At 43.6% G+C, this 26,254-nt stretch overlaps 1 protein-coding gene and 1 long non-coding RNA gene across 5 annotated transcripts in view; one reads left to right on the top strand and one right to left on the bottom strand.

The window, feature by feature from the left end:
• Positions 1-5,879: 5,879 nt before the first annotated feature.
• Positions 5,880-26,254, top strand: part of ERICH6 (glutamate rich 6) — a 31,782-nt gene continuing 11,407 nt past the window's right edge. The window contains exons 1-10 of one of the 3 annotated variants that reach the window (XM_072792289.1): positions 5,880-6,013; positions 6,407-6,464; positions 11,569-11,660; positions 14,617-14,679; positions 14,982-15,037; positions 15,127-15,243; positions 17,867-17,977; positions 18,616-18,773; positions 19,123-19,193; positions 20,402-20,547. In XM_072792289.1, coding sequence (XP_072648390.1) covers positions 6,451-6,464; positions 11,569-11,660; positions 14,617-14,679; positions 14,982-15,037; positions 15,127-15,243; positions 17,867-17,977; positions 18,616-18,773; positions 19,123-19,193; positions 20,402-20,547 — 828 coding nt within the window. In that variant the 5' untranslated portion in view covers positions 5,880-6,013; positions 6,407-6,450. Of the gene's footprint in view, positions 6,014-6,406; positions 6,465-8,511; positions 8,648-11,568; positions 11,661-14,616; positions 14,680-14,981; positions 15,038-15,126; positions 15,244-17,866; positions 17,978-18,615; positions 18,774-19,122; positions 19,194-20,401; positions 20,548-26,254 lie in introns of those variants that run through there. The other 2 variants (XM_072792290.1, XM_072792288.1) reach the window with 2 other exon arrangements.
• LOC140613834 (uncharacterized) overlaps positions 7,624-26,254 on the bottom strand; it is a 31,206-nt gene continuing 12,575 nt past the window's right edge. Inside the window, exons 1-6 of one of the 2 annotated variants that reach the window (XR_012014725.1) lie at positions 20,027-20,256; positions 15,381-18,992; positions 15,094-15,198; positions 10,154-10,295; positions 9,753-9,873; positions 7,624-9,451 (exon numbers count right to left, since the gene is read on the bottom strand). This is a non-coding gene — a long non-coding RNA (uncharacterized lncRNA). Of the gene's footprint in view, positions 9,452-9,752; positions 9,874-10,153; positions 10,296-15,093; positions 15,199-15,380; positions 18,993-20,026; positions 20,257-26,254 lie in introns of those variants that run through there. The other variant, XR_012014724.1, reaches the window with a different exon arrangement.

The following is a 26,254-nucleotide window of genomic DNA, read 5'->3' on the forward strand; positions in this document are numbered from 1 at the left end:
GGGACTTGGGGGTAGAGGCAAGTGTCGGCTGCGGCACCTTTCCCAAGGCCGGCTCTGCTGCATGCATAGCAACCAGGGATAGCACTGGATGTAAAAATTTTTTTTTAATTTATTTATGATAGTCACAGAGAGAGAGAGAGAGGCAGAGACACAGGCAGAGGGAGAAGCAGGCTCCATGCACCGGGAGCCCGACGTGGGATTCGATCCCTGGTCTCCAGGATCGCGCCCCGGGCCAAAGGCAGGCGCCAAACAGCTGTGCCACCCAGGGATCCCTGGATGTAAAATATTAAAGGGAAAGATAAAGTGGATGTCGCTGCCAATTAAGAGGCATTAAACATGCTCTCAGAAATCATCTTGCAAAAGGAGCTTGTAGGAAAGGAGGGGGACCTGACATTTACGGAGATTGCCCTCATAGCTGATTGTCACGGTCGGAACGCTTGTGTGCCCCCTAAAGTCTTCTGGGGAAATACTACATCAAGCCCAACACGGTGGAATCAGGAGGTCAGGGCTTTGGGAGGAGGTGCTTGGGCCCTGAGGGGGGGGGTGCTTGTGAAGGGGATTCCTGTTCTTCTAAAAGACCCCACAGAGCCCTCTTCCCCTTCCACCCCCCGAAGAGAGAGCAAAAACAAAAACAAAACCCAGAGGTCTATGAACCTGGAAGCAGGCCCTCACCAGACACCAAATCTGCCACCACCTGGATGGTGGACTTCCAAGTTTCTAGAACCGTGAGAAATAAAGGCCTGCTGTTTCTAAGCCACCCAGTGGGTGGTTATTTGGTTATCGCAGCCTGAATGGACTAAGACACTAACGCAGCCGGGCTCATTCGTCGCCAGCCCTCCTCAAGGCTGCGTGGTTCTTTGTGCTCGTCCCTCCACCATGAATGAGAGCCACACTTAGTTTAAAAAAAGCATTCTGAGGGGACCCCGATGCTTTCTTTCTGGACTGAGAGCTGCCTACCAAAATATCCTGCAGGCGAGTGTTTGCACTGGGCAAAAAAATCCTCTCTTGCTCTCTCAGAGTGGATGCATTCATGTCAGTTTTCAGAGCGACAATGCTACATAGAGAAACCATATTCCAGATGATGACAACAACTACCTAGGACGCTACTGTTGGTGGGGAAAAAAGCTAAGTGGACTTAGCACTGGAAGCACATGAAAACATTTTACAGATTGTAAAAGTAACATTATTTTCTAAACGAAACTATGTGATTCTAAAAGGAAAGTACAAGGGGCACCTGGGTGGCTCGGTCGGTTAAGCGACCGACTCCTGATTTTGGCTCAGGTCGTGATCTCAGGGTCCTGGGATTGAGCCCCACATCCAGCTCCACGCTCAGCGGGGAGTCTGCTCCTCTCCCTGGCCCTCAGCTCCCCCCACCGCCCTCGCTCTCGTGTGCACGTGCTCTCTTTCAGGTAAATAAAGGAGTCCTTTTTTAAAAATAAAATAAAAAAAAAAAAACAAAAGGAGAGTAAAATATAAGATTAGTCCTCCATAAGAAAAGATGTTAATAACATACGTATAAAAATAATAATTCAGGGGATCCCTGGGTGGCGCAGCGGTTTAGCGCCTGCCTTTGGCCCAGGGCGCGATCCTGGAGACCCGGGATCGAATCCCACGTCGGGCTCCCGGTGCGTGGAGCCTGCTTCTCCCTCTGCCTGTGTCTCTGCCTCTCTCTCTCTCTCTCTCTGTGTGTGACTATCATAAATAAATAAATAAATTTAAAATAATAATAATAATAATAATTCAGTTGCATCTCAAGATAGCCCCGTGAATTAGGCAGATCAGAACTCTCAGATCAAGGCGCCGAGGCTGAACAAGCTCAGAGTCCGTTAGTGAGGGGTGACGGTGTCTGGTTGTCCAAGCCCAGGCTCACAATTTCCGAGAGCACCTGGAGAGGGCGGGGGTGGGGGTACAATCATGGCCCGGTGCCGTCTTGTCTCTGATCGGCCCAAACAGAGAATGATGTTCCATTAAGGGGAAATCAACTTTGATGTTCCATTAAGGGGAAATCAACTTTTTTTTTTTTGCAGAGTAAATGGATCCAAGGGAAGAGAGTCTTAAGACTTTCAAAAAGGCCTTCACAAAGGCTCTAAATAGGGCTGACTTAAAAATGAATTCAGTAGGGGCGCCTGGGTGGCTCAGTGGTTGAGCGTCTGCCTTTGGCTCTGGGCCTGATCCCAGGGATCGAGTCCCCCATCGGGCTCCCCGCAGGAGGCCTGCCTCTCCCTCTGCCTGAGCCTCTGCCTTTCTCCTTATCTCTCATAAATAAATAAATAAAATGTTTTTAAAAATATATGAATTCACTACGCCACTGAGAAAACGCTGTGACCGTGGGTGAACCGAGGTGAAGGCAGGCAACTCAGAATAAGCACCAGCACTTTGACCCTTGCCCTCTCCTCCTCCCCCAGCTCCCCCGCCCCCCACGTCCTCATTTCCATTCCGCTTGCCTCCCCTGGAACAAGTCACCTCCCCATGTACCCGTAGCTGGCGAATTTTATGACCTCTGAGGTCCCTTCCAGCATCGAAATGCTTTTATTGCCCAGAAATAAAATACCACTTTTTTTTTTTAAATACCACTTATCCTATTTGTGCCTCGACCTCTCTACCGCACTCCCCTGTGCCAGCCCTCTTTCCTGCCCTGAGCCTGCTGGCAGGCTTTCGCATGTTTTTGACCTCCTCTCCAAACACCCGCATTTTACCCTTCCTTCCAGAACAGCTCAACTATCTTCTCTCATCTGTACCAACTGCTCTGCTAGCCTACGAGGTCCCTCCTTCTTCTCACAATTTTCTGTGGATTTTTTTTCTCTGATTCTCTGGAGTGCTTGGGCGGTCTTGTGCCTTCACCTGCCCCGGTCTGTCCCAGTGCCCCATAGCTGGCCAGACTCCTGCCTAAGGTGCAGGTGCTGTCCTGTCAACGCCATGGCCCAGCCCCCAGCAGAGGGCTAGCTCATAGAGCTTGTTAAATATTTGTCATATTGCGCAGTGATTCCAGATACCTAACTTCTCACTTCCTGCTCCCTTGAGAGCCCTGTGAGTACAAGTCTTCTGGGCTGGAAAGCTCATAATGGAAGTCCCTGCAGCAGGAACTGACCCAGTATTCACAGCTAGGTCTCGTTATTACTACAAGCTGGTCTGACACAGCCAGGCCGTTTCATTTTTCCTGTTGGACAGAAACATTCTGGAAGAATAACAGCCTCAGACAAGATGCTGTAGACTGAGGGACACCTGGGGGGCTCAGTTGGTTAAGTGTCTTCCTTCGGCTCGGGCCCTGACCCCAGGGTCCTCGGATGGAGCCCAGCATCAATCCTGGGATCCTCGCACTGAGCTCCGCGCTCAACAGGGAGTCTGCTTCTCCCTCTCCCTCTCCCCCTCTCCCCTGTTCACACACTCTCTCTCTCAAGTTAATAAATACAATCTTCCAAAAAAAAAAAAAAAAGCCATGGACTGAATCTGTCCTCTTAAAATTCTTATGCTGAAACCTAATTTCCATTGTGATGGTATTTGGTGGTGAGGCCTTTGGGAGGTGATTAGGTCACAAGGGGAGAGTCCTCATGAATAGGATTAGGGCTCTTCTAAAAGAGGCCCCTAGGGGTTCCCGTGTTCCTTCTGCTGCCTGAGGACAGAGCCAATAGTCGGAGGCGCAGGGACATGTGGGAACCAGGAAGCAGCTTCTCACTAGATCCACATCAAGCCAGCCTGATCTTGTTCTTCTCAGCCTCTAGCACTGTGAGAATAAATTTCCGTTGCTTCTAAACCCTCCTGTTTATGGTATTTTGATACAGCAGCCCAAACTAAGTAAAACACTACTCTGACACCAGGATAAAATTGCAATTAAACAAAGCCACTTGGTAATTTTGTCTAATCACAAAAATAAGGTCACTGAGCCACCACAAACTACTACCCCCACTGTCTGACAGCGTCCGATTCAGAGCAAAACCTGGCTTGTTTAGACCTTCTCCCAAATCATCTAACCGAGTCTAACCATCCTCACCCTATAGGTTCTTTCCACCATGCTCTTCCTAAGACACCTGGCTATAATTGGTGACAACCTATTTAACTCTGGGTGTGTTCCCAGGGTGGTCTTTGGCTGAATGCACAGATGGTGATAGGCTCCCATTTCACATTCACTGATATCTACAAACATTTTAGGGGTAAAGTAGTATTATTCCCACCAATTTACCCCCAGAGAAACTGACGGTGAACGTGGTCAACTGATTTAACAGAGATCACATCCGGAGACTTCTAGGCCTAACCCTGCTCACTTAATGCAGGGGTCAGGCCCCACCCTTGGAACAACACCCAATGGCCTCAGCCACAGGGAATCTCGGTTTGCGCTCCCCTGTTCCCCTGCCTTACAAGTGAAGTCAAACAGCAAAAGCCCAATTCATCCCACCAGGAACATTTCTCAGACTTGAGAGGCTTTAAAAGGAAGCTGAGGGACGCCTGGGTGGCTCAGCGGTTGAGCGTCTGCCTTTGGCTCAGGGCATGATCCGGGGGTCCAGGGATCAAGTCCCACATCAGGTTTCCTGCATGGAGCCTGCTTCTGCCTCTTTCTCTCCTCTCTCTCTCTCTTTCTCTGTCTCTCATGAATAAATAAATAAAATCATAAAAGAAAAAAAAAAGGAAGCTGAACTCTGCAGTGAAGATGTGTGTTCCAATCTGGGTGGTAAGTGAGTGGACGTCCCTTACATATTATTCTGTATACAAATGTTTTGTGTGTGTACACATATTTTACAAAAGTGCAATGAACTGAAAGCAAAGCCCCCAGGAAGACACAGGTGGTACCAGGCCTCACAACTAGAGCGAAGCACCCATCTCAGGCACAAGACTGGAAGGGTACAAAAATCTCATTAATTGGAAAAAAAATCTCATTAATTGGGGCACCGGGATGGCTCAGAGGTTGAGCATCTGCCTTCGGCTCAGGTCGTGACCCCAGGGTCCTGGGATCAAGTTCTGTGTCGGGCTCCCTGCAGGGAGCCTGCTCTCCCTCTGCCTGTGTCACTGATGAATGAATAAAAAACATCTTTTTTTTTTTTAAATCTCATTAATCAAGATAAATGCAATTTAAAAATCAAGTTGTCAAAGTACAGGGCCGGGACCTCTTTTTGTAATAAAGTTTGATTGTGAGTTCCCAGCAGCAGGTGCCTACTCAAAACCCAAAATAGCAGGTGGCCTGGGGGGGGGATCCCCAGGAGCCCCTGCCTGCACACCCACCCGCTGGGAGGCGCAGCGAGGACCCGGAGCCCGGGAGAGAAGGAGAGAGAAGGAGAGAGAAGGCGGGGGGCCCACGGCGAGGGGGTCCTGCCCCTTTAAAACCGGGGGCTCGGGCGCAGACGGGCGTTGCCCAGGGAGACAGACACACCCGGCCTGCGCGCTCTGGCCCGCCCCGGTCGGGAGGCCGCGCTGGCCACTGCGCTAGCGGCAGCCCTGCTCCCCGCAGCCATGGCCAACCTGTACTCGAGTCCTGGCTTCAGAAAGCCGGAGGAGGAGGGCCGGGAGGGGGAAGAGGAGGAGGAGGAGGACGTGGAGGAGGACGTGGAGGAGGGGGAGGAGGAGGAAGAGGAGGTGGAGGAGGGGGAGGAGGATGTAGAGGTGGTGGAGGACGTAGAGGAGGAGGAGGAGGAGGTGGAGGTGGTGGAGGATGTAGAGGTGGAGGTGGAGGTGGAGGAGGAGGAGGTGGAGGAGGAGGAGGTGGAGGTGGAGGAGGTGGAAGAGGTGGAGGAGGTGGAGGTGGAGGAGGTGGAGGTGGAGGAGGTGGAGACGCAGCAGAAGGTGGAGTTGGTGGAGGCTGCGGAGAGGACGCTGGAGGCGCACGGGGCGTTCAGCGATGCGTACCTCTGGGGGGCCGCGGCCTTCGGGGACAGCAGCGTCGAGGGCTCCGAGCCCCTCCTGCCCCGCCTGGCCAGCGTCGCCAGCCCCAGCCTGAGCCCGACGCCTCCGCTCAGCGCGTCGCCCAGCGGGTCCTGGAGCGAGACGCCGAGCAGCAGCGCGGGGTCCAGCACCTGGTCCCAGAGAAGTAGGGGCCCCGCGCCCCCGCGCCCCCGCATCCCCCCCCCCAGTCCCGCCCGCTCCCGAGTTAGGGCGTCAGGGAAGCGCCTGGTGCACCTGCAGGCCCGGTGCCCGCCCCGGTCGGGAGGCCGCGCTGGCCACTGCGCTAGCGCAGTTGTTTCGAGGATTCTCCACCTCCCAGGACTGACATTGCTGTCGGGCCGAGGTTGGAAGATGGCCTGCCTCTGGCCCCGAGCCCCCACTCCCCCCCCAAATCCGCTTTGTAAGAATCAAAAAATGTCCTCAGATGTTGCCAGAGGTCTCCTGGGGCCCGAGGCCTAGGGAGGGGGGCACAACTTGGCCTTTTGTGAACCGCTGATTCAGAGGCAGGGGCTACATCTTTTGATGTCTCCTTCAACAGATTTTCCTAAAATATTTCAGACATTTCGGAAAGACCTGCCTGGAATGAATTTAGATCGGTAAGAAAATGTTTTGTTTTCTTATTATTTTTTTGAAGCTGGTGTTGGTTACCTCTTGGATGAACACGTCTGCAAGTAGAGTCAAATGATCCGGGGCGCTTATAACGAATTTATTTATCCACAAAGGTTTTTTTGGAAAAACCATGCTGTTAGACACTTCGGAGATTGAGACGAGGTCCCTTGTCCATCTACCTGCGGACGTGGCCCGTCCACTTAATATAACATGAAATGATAACACTGTGCCAGGGGTACAGGAACAAGGGCTGTGAACATTCGAGGTGGAGGGCTCTGCTGGCTGAGACAATGATCAGAGACGCCTTCCGTGAAGGACACTGGAAATTTCGGTCTCCCCCTCCCTTTTTCTTACTATTGTTATTGCTATTAGCCCTCAGGCACAGGAAGACACCAGAGAAATACTTTTTGGAACATCTTTATGAATCTTCCCTGAAATCTCACAGCAAACCTGAGTCCACAATCTTGAATGACCATTCACCTAAGCTTTGCTTTCACAAGCAACTTTTAAATTCTTAAGCATGAGGAGGGCTGTTCTGTCCTTTTAATTCAACTTTTTAAGAAAAAAGTAACATGCACATGGTTAAGTATGAAAGGATACAAAGGCATAAAATTAAAAATCTCCATGCCCTTCTTCATCACCACAGCCCCAATCCCCAGTTAACATATTGCTAACAGTTTGTTTCTATTATAATTTTATTTTTAAGTAATCTCTTCACCCAAGTGGCTCAAACTCACACCTCCGAGGTCAAGGGTGGCATGCCCTACTGATTTTGGCAAGCCAGCCACCCCTCCAATATTATTCTAAACAGCACATTTTCATTCCCTGATTTATCAATTTTTGCCATAATTATAGGCTTCCTACCCATGAAAGATGAGAAATATAACTCATACTAATTCCCCCCCTCTTCATTTTTGGTATTTGTTATTTTTTAGGTTTTCTAGCCTTTAGGACTTTATTTAAACCTCTACTATCTGATTTCTCAACTTTAGCAACTATCTACTAACTCATTATGAAGTTAACACACTAATGCACTTCTACTTTCTTCTATCCTCTCACCCCTTTCTCCCCCAATTAACAACAAATCATACACATTTTATAACAAACTATATTAATGTGTAATATATATTCACACAAAGTCATTATTTTGCCAAGTTTTATTATGTTCATATTATGTTTTTACATAGTTAACTCAGTACAGGTTGATTCTAAAAACTGAAAATCTATCAACAATATAATTTGATGCTGAGAACCCAACAATGTGATTGTATTCGTGCACACTCAAAATATAAAAAAATAATAATAATAAAACAAAAAACACCCAAAATCCTATGTCAGTAAAACTTGCTCCTAAAAGGGAACTTGTCAACTCTCAGTTGTTAAGTGTCTTCAGCTTTCCTGAGCTGGGTTCAGTGGCCACCGTTCCTTGATTCCCATAGTGCTTGCTTGCTTCGATTCCTTCTCTGTTTGCTGGACAAACTCCTCAGGTAATTATCTCATGCAGATCTTGTGGGTAGTCCTGTCTGAAGGTTTCTTCACTTTACCCTCATCCTTAATTAATCACAACCTGGCATAAAAGAATACATTTAAAGCCCCTTTCCTCAGAGCTCAGAGGGCATTGGTTCTTTGACTTCTAGTACTCCGTACTGCTGATCATTCTGAGTCCCAGACACCAGCGATATGGGATTACTTCCTTCCCTTCATTTGTCTCTGTTCTTTCCTTCAGAACCCCTCCTGGATAGCCGTGGCCCCTCTTGGACGGCTTCAAGCTGTTGGGTGTTTATATGATAATATACAGCCCTTGAACAAGAAATCTTACCTTGGTATTCCTATTTGTCATTTCCCAGAAGCCAGGTCTTGTTCTCTGTTTCTGTTCAAATCACTGTTGCTCTTAAATCTCTTTTCAGAGTGCTCAAATAAAAATCAAGTTCTTTTTTGTTCTTCTAAGTTTTTTTTTTTTTTTTTCCAGGATTAGTCCTGTTTATCCAGTAGGTAGCCGGGATGGAGTCATTTCTGCAGCTGAGTAGCTCCTCCCAGGGCTGGCCTGGCAGGTTGGGAGCCCTAGTGAGTGGATGGGGGACGTCAGAGCCAGTGGATGGGGGACGTCAGAGCCAGTGGATGGGGGACGTCAGAGCCAGCCTCTGGTGGAGTGTCGGCAGGAAGCAGGCAGGTAGATACCGACTATAACTGGGGTTGGGATGAGGAATGTCGCTGTGTGGTTGGAGTTCTCTGTGAATTTTATTTCTAGGTGGCATGTGCCTTCCTCCTTTCTCATCCGAGCCTATTAGGCAGGTCCTGCGTAACCTCATGCTGTGCTCTGCTTCTCTTTCTGACCTAAAAACTCCTTAGAGACGCTGCCCACTCTGTAGAAAGCAGTTCTTTGGGCTTCATCTGTAAATAAAAACAACTGCCCCTGTATGAGGGGAGAAGAAGGGGTTTGCCTGCCTGGCCCACTGCTTTGAATTAACTTCTCGAACTCCTCCGATGGCAGTCCCAGGTCCCTCCTCTCTGCATTTGGTTGAGCCTGAGCCAGGAACTTCCCAGAAGAACTTTGCTTACCTCTCTTGTCTTGAGCTGTAGTGGTCTGCACTCTGGTTTTCCATCAAACTAAAGCCATTTCTTTTTGTTCCTTAAGGACTTCGGTATTATTTGTCTACGGATGACACCTTTCTTATTTTCCAGGGTTATCTTTTTCATTTGTTTTGTTTGTCTGTGTTATTTCAGGAAGACCTTGGAAAGGAAGGGGAGGAGAGTTGGGTACTCCACTGACATCTTGACCCGAACTTCCTATTGTAGGGGAACATCTCTTTACATGATCAAATTTTTAATTCCTCCTCATAAATCTTGTTAAGAAGATGCTTCTTTTATATTTCAAAGCATTCTCTGGTGAATTTGGTAAGATGGTGTTTTTAAGGAAATCTGCCCTTAAGAAGCTGTAAAAATGCAATCGATACTGGCTCGCCTAGTTTTTTTCCTGTAAAAATTTGGAAAGTTTTTTTTTTTTTTTTATTGAAGTTCGATTTGCCAGTATACAGTATAACACCCAATGCTCATCTGGTCAAGTGCCCCCCTCAGTGCCCATCACCCAGTCACCCCAACCTGTGCCCACCTCTCCTTCCCAACCCTTTGTTCGTTTCCCAGATTTAGGAGCCTTTCATGGTTTGTCTCCCTCTCTAATTTTTCCCACTCCTTTCCTTTATAATCCCTTTCACTATTTATTATATCCCCCGTATGAGTGAGACCATATGATGATTGTCCTTCTCTGATTGACTTACTTCACTCAGCATAATACCCTCCAGTTCATCCACATCAAAGCAAATGGCGGGTATTCATCCTTTCTGATGGCTGAGTAATATTCCACTGTATATAGAGACCACATCTTCTTTATCCAGTCATCTGTCAAAGGACATCAAGGCTACTTCCACAGTTTGGCTACCGTGGACATTGCTGCTGTGAACATTGCGGGGCAGGTGTCCCATTGTTTCACTACATCTGTATCTTTGGGGTAAATACCCAGTAGTGCAATTGGTGGGTCATAGGGCAGTTCTGTTTTTAACTCTTTGAGGAACCTCCACACTATTTTCCAGAGTGGCTGCACCAATTTGCATTCAGTGCAACAGTGCAAGAGGGTTTCACTTTCTGTTTTTTAATTACTTTAATTACTATTGTTTATTACCTTTCTGGTTGAAAATGGGATCAACTGTAGGTGGTGAGATGAATGTGGAGAAACACAGGTTTTGAAGCCGAATAGGTCCAGGCCTCATCTGTATCTGCCACATGCAATTTTTCAGAAGTTCCCTAGAGCCTCAGTTTCCTTGCTGGTAGAAAGGGAATATTAATAGATGCCTTGATTAGTTTTTGTGAATATGAATGAAATAATGTGAGTAAAGCAACTACTCTGAAGGTACTACTGCATAGTAAGTTCTCAGTGTCAATTCTGTTACCCTCAGTCACCTGCCAACTTTACACAGAATTTCAGGAACAAGCTTTGGTGTTGGTTTGAGGAAGGCAAAAAGACCTTGATGAATAATGTATCGATGTTGTTAACCATTGAATTGGGAAAAAAGCCAAACGTTAAACATTGTCTAGGGATTGCTCTACACCTTAACACTTGGTCCCTGTAACTTGTCTCTCTGGGAGCTTAGATAAATAGGAATCCCCCAGAGACTTGCACAGGTGGCTTCAGCAGAGCTATTCTTCACTTATTAAAAGACACAGTCATCTCAGAATTAAAACAACCCACTGCTGCAAGATGCCAAGGAACCAAGCATTAAAAAAAGGAAGGTGGAGACCTAAGAAAACTAAAAATGGTAAAAAATAAAAAATAAAAATAAAAAATAAAAAAACGGGGCGGACACAGCCCTAAATCTGACTCATTCATTTGAAAAGGATTTGATAATTTTATAAGATCCAGCAAATTATTTAAAAACCTGAAATTCAAAGAGGCAAAGGAACTTGAAGCAATAATTATTTACTTGTTACCAATTAACAGTCATTTTAACTAGTGAAAGTCCGTGTCTGCCTTCCTGTCATGTCAGTGATAATGCAAGTGACTGAACTACTTGTAGAAAGAATACAAATTGTTTGGTTACAATGCATTTAACTTCAACCCTTTAAAAAAAAAGGTTGTATTATTTTTTTTTAACTATTTAATTGAGGCACCTGGCTGGCTTAGTCAGAGGAGCATACGGCTCTTGATCTCAGGGTTGTGCGTTTGAGCCCCACACTGGGTATAGAGATTACTTACATAAAATGAGCAAAATGTCTCATTGAAATTCAAGTAAATGTTTAAACACACGCACCGTCACTGCCACCACCAACACACATGCACAGAGAAAGTTGTAGTAATTTATTCCCTACAGGGAAAAATATGGTACTGGGAGCCTCTGGGGCTTAGGAAGGAGTACTTTCCCTATGATGCAAACACACTGTGCCTGACTTTACTGAGAGATAAGAATGGAAGAAAACATTTCAAATAGAAACCACGATCTTCTCATGTAGGTGCGTTGACCGTTAAAATGTATTATATTTGGAAGAACTGCTAACAACTACATAGGTATACTCAAAACTAACACTTTGTCTAAACTTCAGGACTATGTATCACACTTTGTATCCAGGAATTCCAACATCAGTGCAAACAGAAGAAAGCTGGCTTCAAGAACTTTCTGGCAGAAGGCAGAGGAGTGAGTAGTTTGATTTCTTCGCTTTAACTGGGAGATAGGCTTGCACATTGGAATGAGCATGGTGGTAAGAGGTGGTGGGAGAGCCGGGTTTGAATCCCAGCCCAACGCAAACTGACATGGAGATGCCAGGGCATGAAATCTTAGCTCCAAGGAGTCTCAGAATCTTCATGTGTCGGTAATAAGAATAATACCTCAGTCACAGAATTGTTATGAAGATCAAAATGAGATTAAATATTTAAACTCTTTGGCCCCTAGTCTGTAATAAATGCCAACATTTATGTTCTCCATTATATCTTGATACATAGCTTCATTTTTTATTAAGAAGTGATATGCACTTCTGTTTCTAAATGTCAACCATTAGGAAATAAACAATACAAAAATTAAAATTGTAATTTATCCCAGGGTAAGTAATTATGAATAGCCTTTCCTTTTACCTTTTCTGTTTGTTTTATATTATGTCACTTATTCATCAGATGCTTGTTGAGCACCTTAGCACATGCCAAGCGCCTGTCATTGTCCAAACCCTGTTCTAGGAAAATGGCGATGGAGAAAAACAAAACCCCTGTCTTAGTGATCTGGTATTAAAGTGTGGAAGGTAGAGGTGATGGTGAGATAGATAATACATAAAATAAGCAAATATATAGTAGATTAGGCGATAGAAGTGCTGAGAAGAAAAAGCAAAGGAAAGGGACAGGATTTGTTGGGTGGGAGGGGTTCAAGGTTACATAGGGTGCTCAGGGAAATCTTCACTGAGAAGCTAAAATATTTGAGCAAAGGCTTCAAGGAGGTGGGTGAACAAGCCAGGATGATCTCTGGGGGCAGGCATTGGGACTAGCAAGCATCTCCTCCTAGAACCAGGGGACAGTGGGTGTGGCTGCAGCAAGGTAAGTAGGAGGAGAATCTGAGGAGAGAGAGAGCCAAAGGATCAACTGAGAACCAAGCTCATTCAATGGGAACAAAGTGAAAAGATGCTAGAGGGTTTGCCCAGAAGACTGACAAAATCTAACCTAAAAAATGAACCAAATATTAAAAAGTTGTTAATAATCCCCAGATGAACCCACACAGTCAATGTAAATCTGATGGGATTTTTCAATGGCCTCTGACGAGTTGTTTTGTGGCCCTGGCCTAGCAGTGTTAAAAGACAAACAGGCATTTTCAGATTTCTAAGTTTGAGCAAATGTGGATTGAAACAGAGCAGTGCCAGACAGGAGATAGAAGCACTCCCCAGACAGGAGTGAGGCCAGAGCTTTTGACAGAGAAGACACCAGAGCAAAACAAGGAAATTTTTTGATTGGCTATAGTATAGTCTAAAGAGTTGAGTTATTTGGGAAAGCCTGGTTGGCTGTTTTCAGGTTGGCTATTCTTAACTTTGAGGCATTTACAGGAATTGACTATGGCAGATTTCGGTTTGTTTACCGAGGCTACCAAGGAAGGTGCTTGGGCCACCTCGTCTCATGGCCATTGGTCTGCACCAAGCAGGAACCTCGTGAACCTAGATGTGCCTCTCCATTTCTTCCAGGTCTCCTCTCATAGTTTTTCTTTTTCCCATAGAGGACTCATGCAGCTCTTACGAGTTTATTCCTAGGAGTTGTAGTTGTACTGATGTAACAATTGGACACTTTTTTCCCGGTTTTATTTTTTTAATTATTGTCAATGCGAAGGAAAATTATTGATTTCTATATATTAAGCTTGTATCTGCCCCCCCCTTGCAAAAATTTCTTATCAATTCTAATAGTTTGTAAGGTGAAAGTCTATGAAACAACATTTCCTGTGAGCAATAGGCAAATTTGTCTCTAATTTTTTTTTTTACTTAGCAGTGTATCATGGGCATCTTTCCATGCCATGAAAGGTCCACCTGATTCACTGGAACAACTGCACAGTATTCCCTTATACACAGTTATTGTGGCTTATACCTAATAAAACTGATTGCTAGACATTTCAGAGTCGGTTTGGTTTGATGTTTTGAGCTCTCCCCATTAACAAAGAATGCCTTTTTTTTTCTGCTTTTTTTTTATTTTTTTAAATTTTTATTTATTTATGATAGTTACAGAGAGAGAGAGAGGGAGGCAGAGACACAGGCAGAGGGAGAAGCAGGCTCCATGCACCGGGAGCCCGATGTGGGATTCGATCCCGGGTCTCCGGGATCACGCCCTGGGCCAAAGGCAGGCGCCAAACCGCTGCGCCACCCAGGGATCCCAAAGAATACCTTAATAAAAATCTTTGTGCATTCATTTTTTTTATATACTGTGCTGGTATTTCTGTTGGACAAGATGCTTAAAACTTATTTAAAATGTTTTCAGATACTCCACATAGGAAGGGCATCATTTTCTGAAGCCCACTTATTTCTTCACCCGCAGTCCTTGCTGGCACTGGCTCCGTGAACAACTAGGCCAGCTCCCTTCCACTACCTCTGTCCTGTTGTAGGTAGATCTGATTGGTTTTCCTATTCCAATTCTATCAGTCTAAATCTTCTAGATGTTTATTCAAAGTTGCCGATGGGTACCTTTCCCATTTCCACCACTGCCCTGGAATCTGCAGAGGGAATAATCCTCATAGTTGAGTTCAGTGTCTTAAACTAGAACCTTCAGCACCCCTCCCCCTGAAAAATCTCCTACACAGTAACAGACATAAGGTAGACAAAGCGGTACTTCAGAAAAGCAGAAAACAAGAGTTGGCAACACAACATTTATAATCAAGCAAGATGTGCATCTCTGCAGTAGTCTAGGACCAGAAAGAAACAAGGAAACACTCTTAAATGTGCTCATCAAGGGTGACTTTCCTCTGGTCCTCATTGTTGATAAAAAGGTTATTTGGAAAAGGCAAAAAAAAAAAAAAAGTATAAGGTAAAGCAAACACAAATAAGGGTATTTATTTTTCCAAGAGGCATATCTTGTTTTACGTTACGTCGCTTTCCTTCTCTGTCAGAACTGATGACAAACGTGCACTCATTTTACAGGGAAGAAAACCTCCTCTGTAACTAAGGATACTGAACATGAAAATCTGGCTTCTAAGTTAAGAGGTAAGTGGATGTTTGGAGTTCCCTCCCTTTGAGGGCAAAGGCCAACTGGCCCTGGGGAACCAGCCTGAACTGGACAGGGCCCGCCTCCTCTAGAAAATCCCTCCCCTGAGAATATACTCGAGGCCCGGGTGAAAAGGTTTCAGGGCATTTAAACTGTGTGTGTGTGTGTGTGTGTGTGTGTGTGTGTGTGTGTGTGTGTCTGTGTGAGTATGTGATGGGGTGGTGGGGGTAGTGGGTGATGAGAAAGTAGAGCACACCGTTATAAAAGTTTTAAACTTTCCTTCCAAATTGATGCTTTTCAGAAAAATGGGTAATTAATCCCAAAGAGCGAAAACTGAGTATTTTATGTGAGCTGGAGGTAAGAAATGTTTATCAGTCCAACAGTACTCAGTTTTCATGGTAAATGTCACTTACTCAGACATCAGTTCTCTCTTTTTAAAAACTTAGTTTAAAGAAGACTTCATAACCCTGTTCGAGCCTTCCCTGAGGACCTTGCCGAGCATCGGGCCACCGTCCGTTCTGCAATTCAAAGGAGAGAGCTCCAATTTAGGCATTAGCTTCAAGGTGATTTTTAAATTCATGCTATTTTGAAGTTTTAAAATTTTTGCCTATTAATAAATGATGTAATAAGCCACAGGATGATTTGCCTGGAAGACAGCGAATCTACTTTAAAAAACAAATCGGGCAAAGAGCTCTTTTACCTGGAATAGCACTTAGGGCAGCTGTGTTCCTTTGCTAGGATTGCTGGAACCATCTACCGCCAATGAGATGGTTAAAACCACAGCAACTTATTGTCTCACGGTTCCGAAGGCTAAGAGTTCAAAACCCAAGTATCAGCCAGCCCGGCCTCTAGGGGAGCATCCTTCCTTGCCTCCTCCCCGGCCCCAGTGTGGCCATCCAACCTTGGCCTTCCTCCAGCCCCGTGTTGGCTGTCCCAGCATTCTCTGCGAGCCTGTGTCCCAATGTCCCTCTTCTCCAAGGACACCAGTCTTCTTGGATTATGACCTAATGATCTCTCATCTGCACTTGGTTCCATCTGCAAAGACCCATAGCTAAACAAAGCCCCATTCACAGGTACCAGAGGTTAGGACTTCAAAATATCTTTTCAGGGGACATGATGCAACCCATCACAGTGGCCACCAAGCCTGGAAACAAAGATGAACATCTGCCATACTTAGTCATCTCAAGTGACCCATTAGTGCCTCTGTCTGGTGGGCGAGGGAAAGGCCATTGTAATAACTCTCACGGGATGGCACACCGCCCCGCTGCCCTGGAGCAGTGAGGGACTGATTGCTGGTATGATTACTTCCAAACCCGGATGGTCTGGCTGTGTGGAGAGAGCTGCACCCCTCCCAGATCGGGGCCCGTGAATTACTTCCTTTGGGGTATGCTAAAGGTGCAGGCTCCCTCACTGGAAATAAGAGCCGGCCATGGTGTGAGGCAGCAGGCCGCAGACGTGTGTGCAGGGTCAATGGGAGTGCTGTGTGGACCCACCGACGTGCGGCTCATTGCCGCCTTGGGGTGCATTCCACTCTGCAAGTCTAATGAAGGGGTGACACAGTCAATATGTCATGTAATAGCAGTCAGTGTTTTCCTGTTTATAGTGGTCCAGGTTTCTAAACTCTGGACTCTTCAGGCTGAAATTCTTTTTTTTTTTTTTTTTTTTTAAGATTTTATTTATTTATTCATGAGAGACACACAGAGAGAGAGAGAGAGAGAGAGGCAGAGACACAGGCAGAGGGAGAAGCAGGCTCCACGCAGGGAACCCCAGGTGGGACTCAATCCCGGGTCTCCAGGATCAGGCCCTGGGCTGAAGGTGGTGCTAAACCGCTGAGCCACCTGGGCTGCCCTGAAAATCTTTATTCAAACCAGCTCCTTTCTCTTCCTGAACCATGAAAGCTTGTACCCCAGGAAGTTGCTGGAGTTTTCTTCAGCTGACACCCGGAGACGGTCCTGAACATGGGGAAAGCCCAGTTGCCTTTCTTCCAGGGAGTTGTCCCCGCGCTGGCACCCAGATCTTGGGCAGATGTTTGAGGTCTGCGTAGATGGGGCTCTGACGGGTGGCAGCCCCGCCCTATTCGTGGTCTTTAGAAGCACCTCCACCTTGCTACCCCGTAGGGGAAGAGACTGTGGGCTGAGAAGCTAATCACTATGGAAATGGCCTGGCATCAGCACGCTCTCTTTCTGCCTGCTAGGTCACTTGGGAGCCAAACTAGATGTGTCACCACCATCTCTCCCTGACAGGGCTTTACCCGCCCCGCCCCACCCCAAGGGTTCTGCTCTCACCCATGGGCAGTACTTATCTGTGGGTAGTTTCAGTAGCCTCAAGATACGGGCCATCACTCCAGAGTGGTGAATGCCTGGCTGCGCTGGCCACCTCAGCCACCCTTTGGCCCCACGGTGGCCATTTTGCCAGGCCCAGAGACTGGCGAACACAGCTGGCCTGGTGGTGTTCATGACCTGCAAGTGCGTGATGAGGGGTTCCCCTGGAGGCCTGTGCTGAGGCTTGGCTGCTTGCCTGCCCAGGAGCCCCTACAGTCACAGCCGTGACCTCAGATCACCCACGTGACCATAGAGAGAGCCTCAAGCCGTGAGCCCCCCAACTCCAAGTCTCCCATTGCTTCCCCTGGTCTCCCCCACACTCCTGAATTACCCTTGCAGCACAGACAGAAGAACTCAGAGCCCCAGCTGGGGCTAAAGTGTGTTATCCTTCGGCGCCTGCAGCTGGTGACACACTGTAACCCCCTCCCCCACAAGGGACTCTGATGTCAACAATAAAGTCACGCGTGCAATTTTCTTCTTGCACTCAGGAGGCGTCCTAAGGACCCAGGAGCTCCTTTTGGGCTCAGCTGTGCTCTGGCGAAAGGCACCAGACAGAGGCCCTCAAAATACCACCTCGGCCTCCTCAGGCCTCACCAACCCTTGAACAGAAATAATGTCTCATTACTGGAATATACGGCTCTTCCTGGCTTGGTGCCTTCTGATATAGGATCTCAGCCTCCTGAAAGTTCCCCTGGCAGCTATTTCTGGGAACCCCCAGGGATTCTGACAGTTTGGCACATCCCCCAGCACCCCTGCTCCCCTACTGGACTTTTGCCGGCCCTGCCCTGAGCCCTGACTCCTACTGCTCCCAGAGGCTCGGGCCTCTGTATGGGCCTAATTCATTTTTATTTTCCCCTCTCTGAAGGAAGAAGAGGAGGAAATAGCACTGCAGTGTGAATTTTGTGGGGGCGATCTAAGAACATTTCTTTCCAACATGGATGTTTTCTCTGATGATGATAGCTCGGAACCCACAGGTGTAAGTTCTAAAGCAGGTTTATAGAGGAAATTATGTTATTTTTAAACAAAGGAAGTATTTCCTCCAGCACCTTTCCCTGCACTGCAATTCTTAAAAGAGTTACCTGTTAGCTGTTGGGGAAATGCAAATCATAACCACAATGGATTACCGTTTCGTACCCACAATGATGGCCATAATCCAAAAGATGGATAATAACAAGTGCTGGCGAGAATGTAGAGAAACTGGCACTCTCCTATACTTCGAAGGGGGAAGATAATATGGCATAGGCCCTTTGAGAAACCGTCTGGCAATTTCCTGAGAAGTTAAATACATAGTTACATATAGCCCAACAATGACAATCCTAGGTATATGCCCAAGAGGATCGACAACATTTATCTACACAAAAACACGTACACAGATGTTTAAAAGTTGGCTGCGGTGATGGTTTCGCACATGTCTGTGAATTCACTAAAACCCAGTGACTTGTACGCTTCGAATGGATGAACTGTAGAGTCTGTGAGCTCCATCTCAAGATCACTGTTACCAGAAAAAAGTCGATAGATGGGTATCCAAATTTCCTTGGCCATTTTTGTTTTTTTTCCCCTCTAGTTATCTTCATCCAGGACTGGTGAGATGAAAATGACCTCTTTGTTTTCCAGGCCTGCTGTTGCAGTTATTCTCAAAATCTGATTGACTACATCTATGAGGAAAAAAAAAAAACCCAAAGCCCTAAAGCTGAATTAATCTGTATTGACCCTCATGCAGCCCATGGCAGTGAAGCTGATAGACTCAAAGCAAAGGAAAAAGCCCTGCGGAGGTAGCCTTTGATATTGAGATGCAGGCCCACTTGAGAGCTTGGGGGGCGGGGGGGAAATTAGAGAGATTCCGAAGGTCCCAGAAAGTCTGTGAACTCACCAATTTAAAGTAGAAATCTACCAACGGCAAACTCTTGGGGCAATTGAGAATTCCCATGTTGGAGAAATTTGTTGACAAAAGAGAGTAGAGACCCATATGTATTGATTACTACATTAACTACCTGATAGAAAAGAATAAAAAATAAATTTAAAAAAAGGGATGGCATTTAGACAGTTAAATTTTGTACTAAAATTCTGTTTTAAGCTTCAAATACCTTTCAGATTTTTTTGTCATATTTTTGAATTTTGTAGAAAACAGGAGCGACAAATTGCCAGACAATTTGCAATAATACCAAATGGACCAGTTAATTTTTCTGAAGAAGGTGAGTCCCTCAACACTGATGTTCTAGATCAGTTGTACCTCAGAAAGCTCAGATGTTTGAACAAGACCAAGACAAAAAAAAAAAAAATATATATATATATATAAAAAATTTAAATATTTAAAATTAAAATATTTAAAATATTTAAAATGTTTATTCCAGTCAATGCCTCAGTAAAATGGTTCAGAAAATCTGGTGTTTTAGGGACGTCTGGGTAGCTCAGTGGTTGAGCATCTGCCTTTGGCCCAGGGTGTGATCCTGGGGTCCTGGGATCAAGTCCCACATCGGGCTCCCAGCAGGGAGCCTGCTTCTCCCTCTGCCTATGTCTCTGCCTCTTTCTGTGTGTCTCTCATGAATAAATAAATAAAATCTTAAAAAAAAAAATCCAGCATTTCAGTCATGTGCCTTTTGAAGTTTTTAGTGTTCAGTTTACTGTGTTATTGATCGAAATAAATTAGCAACATCTGTAGAGCACCTTGCAGAAAGCTGCAAAGAGCTGATGAGTTGCTATAGCATGGGTATATTGGAGGAGCACTGACTTTTAGAATCAGAAGTTTGTATCCTTGCTTTTCTCCCTATAGGCTCCCTATAGTTTGGGGTACATTAGTTAATCTTTCTGAGCATCAGGCTGCTCCTCAACCACTGAGAGACATGGAAAAAATACTTAGAAAACATACATGTTTGTTTTGGTTTAAACTAAATCCCTAGTATAAAGTTCCTTGATATTCAACTATTTCCTACTAAATGTAAGGCCACAGCATTCCACATAATGAAAATCACCTTTCTTCTTTTAACAAAAGAACATTTTCATTCTCTTAACAAAAGAAGGCACTCACTTTAATGAAGAACCTCATTTTTCTTCCATTAAAAAAAAAGTGATGATGGGGATCCCTGGGTGGCTCAGCGGTTTGGCGCCTGCCTTTGGCCCAGGGCGAGGTCCTGGAGTCCTGGGATCGAGTCCCGCGTCGGGCTCCCTGCATGGAGCCTGCTTCTCCCTCTGCCTGTGTCTCTGCCTCTCTCTCTCTCTCTCTCTCGCTCTCTATGTCTATCATGAATAAATAAATAAGATCTTTAAAAAAAATAAAAAATAAAAAAATAAAAAAAGTGATGAATCAATGCATTTGTAATAGGGTTTGAAATTTCATTTTAGAAGAGAGGTTTTGGAACATCTTAAACAAATATGTACTTTCATGTGATTCTTTTCCCATTAGATTCAAAGCACTTAAAAACAATTTCTTATCAACTTTCCGTGGATATCCCAGAAAAAGAGCTAACTACTGACAGTCTACTTGATTTCCTAGTAGAAGATAGAAACATTTCCATTGATTGCTGTGATGCTAGAATAGCATGTGGAAAGGTAATTCTCTTGTAATTTTTTATTTGTGACTCTTTAAAGTCAGTTTTACCTAAAATTGTAAAAGCTGTCATAATGAATATAACAGGCTGGCTACATAACACATTTAACTCTTTGTCAGGAAGAAATGGTACAGACTTGGCTTTTTAACTAGACTTTACTAGTCTCTACTAGACTTTATAACAATGCTTTTACATACATTTTCTAATAGGGGGTTATTCTGGTTAAAGCCTTTTTATTTTAAAATGTGATCATTATACATTAAGGAACATTTGGAACCCTTAAAACACTAGAAAGAGGGGGAGAAAAATCACCAAAAGGCTCAAGCACTTCCCAAAAGTCATTGTTAATATGTCAATATTTTCTAGATCCACACCACCCGATAAGGTAGCAACTACTACATATGGCTATCTAAATTTAAAATGACTACAATTAAATACAATTTAAAATGTAATTCTTGGGACACCTGGGTGGCTCAGTGATTGAGCATATGCCTTTGGCTCAGAGATCCCCAGATCATGGATGGAGTCCTGCATCGGATTTCATATGGGGAGCCTGCTTCTCCCTCTACCTGTGTCTCTGCCTCCCCCCCCCCACTCTCTCTGTGTCTCTCATGAATAAATAAATCTTTAAAAAAATAAAAAATAAAATGTAATTCTTCAGTCACACTAGTCACACATTTCGAGTGCTAAGTAGCTATGTGTGATGAATGGCTACCATGTGGTGCAGATACAGAACATTTTCACGGTCACCAAAAGTTCTATCAGACGGCACTGTTCCAGACTTTTCACACGTTTTTTTTGGTTAACATACTTGTAATTATATTACATATGTAATTTTTATCTTTTTAAAATTTATTATAAAAATATCTCTAATATACAGCTTACATTGACAGCATTTTAATTCTATGTGCTTTTTTACATAGTTTATCTAACCATTCCCCTGTTATTGGACATATAGGTTAACAGGTTTTTTGTTATGCTAAATAACATTGCTTTGAACATATTTATGTATAAATGTATTTTTATATATTTCTTCAGGATAGATTTCTAGAAATTAAATTATGGAGACCAGATTTGTTTCTCTTGGGTGATATAGAATTTAAGGGGTGACAGTGAACTGAGGTACCCCACAGAATCAAATCCAAGTCATATCTGAAGGAAAGTTATCTGTCTGGCCCTCAAATTTCTCCTACAGATTACCCTTCAGGTTCAGTTACTAGCACACAGTGAAAACTAATTAAGAACACAAGGAAGCGTGACACCACAATTCAAACCCCAGAGGAGTAATATCTCATTTTAAAAAGACCTGCAGGGATCCCTGGGTGGCGCAGCGGTTTGGCGCCTGCCTTTGGCCCAGGGCGCGATCCTGGAGACCCGGGATCGAATCCCACATCAGGCTCCCGGTGCATGGAGCCTGCTTCTCCCTCTGCCTGTGTCTCTGCCTCTCTCTCTCTCTCTCTGTGTGACTATCATAAATAAATTTAAAAAAATAAAAAAATAAAAAATAAATAAAATAAAATAAAAAGACCTGCAAAGACTTTGGAAATTGAAGTAAACTATGCTATGAAAATAAAATATCATCCTGAAGACATATAGAAGGAACAGAAAACTATAGCGTCATAATCGTTTTAAAAGAAAAAATGGAACTTATAGAAATGAAAAATATAACAGTTGAAGTTAAAAACTTAAAAGAGGACAGTTAGACACAGGTTAGGCCCAACTAAAGAGAGAACTAATGACATGGAAGAAAAAGGTAAAAAAAAAAAAATTATAAAATTCTCCATGGGAACAAAAATAAAAATATAGAATATGATATGAAAATGATGTGTTTAAAACATATTTATTCAAAATACCAAAAGGAGAGGAGAAAGATAATGAGGCAAAGGCAGTATTTGAAGAGGTAATGGATAATTTTATAGAACTGATAAATGTCAATAGCCCACAGATTTAAGAAGCCCAATGAATCCCAATCAAGATGAAATAAAGGGGATCCCTGGGTGGCGCAGCGGTTTGGCGCCTGCCTTTGGCCCAGGGCGCGATCCTGGAGACCCAGGATCGAATCCCACGTCGGGCTCCCGGTGCATGGAGCCTGCTTCTCCCTCTGCCTGCGTCTCTGCCTCTCTCTCTCAGTCTGTGACTATCATAAATAAATAAAAATTTAAAAAAAAAAAAAAAAAAAAGATGAAATAAAGAAAAAAGAATCTTAGATTTGTCAGAAAAAAACTTTAGGACACAAAGGGAAAACAAAAATCTTAAAAGCAGCAGAGAACAAAAATTCTGTTTGTATTTAAAGAAGAGTTACATGGACACCCGGGTGACTCAGTGGTTGAGCAGCTCCCTTCCTCTCAAGGCATGATCATGGAGTCCTGGGATCGAGTCCCACATCAGTCTCCCTGCATGGAACCTGCTTCTCTGCCTGTGTCTCTGCCTCTCTCTTTCTCTCTCTCTCTCTCTCATGAATAAATAAATAAAACCTTTTAAAAAAATAAAATAAAGAAGAGTTATGTCAGATGACCTCCCAATAGCAACAATGGAAGCCAGAAGACAGTGGAATGTCTTTAGTGGGCTTAAAGAAAATAGTAGTCACTCAAGAAGTCTATAACCAGTTAAAATATTTTTTTCAAGAAAATGTGCCCAAAAAGGACATTGTCTAGTAGTATCAAAGATAACTTGTCACTAGTAGCCCTTCACTAAAGGAAATTCTAAAGAATACTTTGTGTTATTGGATGGTCTGAGATTCAAGAAAGATGAAGAGAAAAAGTGGTACATAGACTTTCTTTTTTCACATTGATTTAGAAAAATTCTTTAAACATTTAGGATATAAGCCCTTTGTATGCCATATTGCCACAAATGCTTCTCCCTTCTTGGCTTGTCTTTCACAATTTTAATTGTGATTTATCAAATCCTTCGTGGGTACTGCTTTTTTTTCATTGGTTGGGAAATCCTTCCCTGACCTGAGGTAATAAAGCTATTATCCTATGTTAAAGAAATCTCTGTAGTTCTGCATTTCACATTTGAGTCCTTAATCCACTTGGAATTGATTTTTACATTTAATGTGAGATAGTGGTTCTAATTTCATTTAAAAATATGGAGGGCACTTGGCTGGCTCAGGTGGTTAAATGTCTGCCTTCAGCTCAGGTCATGATCCCAGGGTCCTGGGATTGAGCCCTGCCTTGGGCTCCCTGCTCAGTGGGGAGCCTCTTCTCCCTCTCCCCCTCCCCCCCATTCATGCTTGCTCTATCTCAAATAAATAAAATCTCAATATATATATATATATATATATACCTGATTGTATTCAGCATCACGTATTGAAAAGATTTTCCTTCCTCCATTACCATGCAATGGCACTGCTGTCCTACATCAGATGTTTATGACTGCATGAGTCTAATTCTGGTCTCTTTATTCTGTACCACGGAATTCTTTATCCTACCCCAACACTACATTGTCTTAATAATACATTTGGTAATAGATCTTAATATCTGGTAGAGCATATTCCTCTCTCTCAGGCTTCTTTAAGAATGTCTTGCCTTTCCTAAGTTCCTGATATTTCCTGTAAATTTTAGAGTCAACTTGTCGGGACCTCCCTTACTTCAACACACATAAATAATACAATCTTGTTAATATTTGAATTGCAGTTGCATTGGATCTACAAATCAATTTGGGAAGAATGTCATTTTTAAAATACTTAATCTTCCAAAACATGAAGATTAGGCTGAATTTATTAAATGGGTTGTTCAAATATTCTATTATTACTTTTTTTCTGGCCTAATAATCCTTGTAATTTTTGAGAGAGGTAGGCTAAAATATCCCATTATGATTATGGAATTTAAAATTTTCCCTTTCAGGGACGCCTGGGTGGCTCAGTGGATGAGCATCTGCCTTTGGCTCAGGGTGTGATCCTGGAGTCCTGGATCGAGTCCCACATCGGGCTCCCTGCATGGAGTCTGCTTCTCCCTCTGTCCATGCCCCTGCCTCTCTCTCTCTGTCTCTCATGAATAAATAAATAAAATCTTTTAAAAACAAATAAATAAAATAAAATTTTCCCTTTCATTTTGTGAAATTTTGCTTTATATATATTGAACCTATCTTAATATGGGAAGAATATTTTATAATGTTATATCTTCCTGGGAGATTAAAACTTTTATCATTATGAAGTAATCTTTATCTCTAGTAATACTCTTTGGTATTTTCTTAGATCATTTTTATTTATAATCCTTTTGTGTCTTTATATTTTAGATGTGTCTCTTGTAAACAATATATGGTTGGTAGGCGGGAGCAGCTGAGTGGCTTAGTCGGTTAATCGGTTAATCATCTGTCTTCAGCTCAAGTCATGATCCCAGGATCCTGGGATCAAGCCCCCGCATTGGTTTCCCTGCTCAGCAGGGAGCCTGCTTCTCCCTCTCCCATTCCTCCTGCTTGTCTGCTTGTGCACTCTTGCTCTGTCAACTAAATAAATAAAATCATATATATATATATGATATATAGAGAATCATATATATATATGATTGGAATTTTTCCTTTAAAAAAAGAGCTAATCTGACATTCTTTGTCTATTAACTGGAGTACTTAGTCTATTTATATATAATTACTGACATGCCTTGGTATTTTCTATTTGTTCTCTGTTATGCATTTTTCTTTTCCTTTATCCTTTCTTGTCTTTTGGGGGAGTGGGATACTTAAAATATATCATTCTATTTTTTGTACTACCTCTACAAGTTTGGAAGTTATACTCTCTGCTTCTGTTATTTTTCTGCTTACTCTAGAAATTTCAGCAAGTAATCTTAATTTATCCGAGTCTGAAGTTAAGCTATAATATTTGCCCTTCTCTCAGATATTATACCCAGAGGTGGAATTGCTGAATTCTAAGATATGCTTGTCTTTCACATTACTAGACAAAGCCAAAATGATTTCCAAATTGTTGGACCAAATTGCATAGATCCACTAGAGGCAAACAATAGTGACTGTTGTTCTGCATCCTTTCCAATAGTCAGTACTATCACTTTGCCAGTATGATAGGTGTGTACTGTTCTCTAGTTGTGGTTTTAATTCTCCTTTCCCAGGTTACTAATGATGTTGAGCACCTTTTCGTGTTTATTGACCATTTGAGATTTCTCCTTTGAGAAGTGCTCATGGGTTTTTTGGGCCCGTTTTTCTCAAATGGTCATAATATCCAAGAGGAACTAGGTATCAGCATACATGCATAAGAATGTTCACAATATCACTATTTACAATAGTCAAAAACTGGGAATGACCCAAATCTCCATTAAATAAGTAATGATAAATTCATACCATAAAGTACTATACACAAATGAAAGTCAGAGGACCACAGCTACACACTGGAACATGCATGAAACTTACAAACATAAAGTTGACAGAAAGAAACAAAATATTAAAAATATATGATGTATGTTTACTTATGTAAAATTCAAAAGGAGAAAAATTAAAGGTATATTCAGAAATTATAAAAGTGCGAAGAAATTACTATGAAATCACACTAGTGGCTGTGTCTAGGAAAGAAAGGTATCAACTTTGAGATAGACACACAGAGGGTCTCCTAGAGTATCAGCATTGTTCTAGTTTTTGACCTGGATGGCTACACCAATGAGTATTCACTTTATAATTGCTCATTAACAAAATAGTCTTTTGGGGGAGTGGGATACTCCCCCAACATACATAAAATAGTATGTTTTAGCACTTTTCTGAATATA

The sequence above is a fragment of the Canis lupus genome, chromosome 22, assembly GCF_048164855.1.
Source record: "Canis lupus baileyi chromosome 22, mCanLup2.hap1, whole genome shotgun sequence".
NCBI classification, from domain to species: domain Eukaryota; kingdom Metazoa; phylum Chordata; class Mammalia; order Carnivora; family Canidae; genus Canis; species Canis lupus.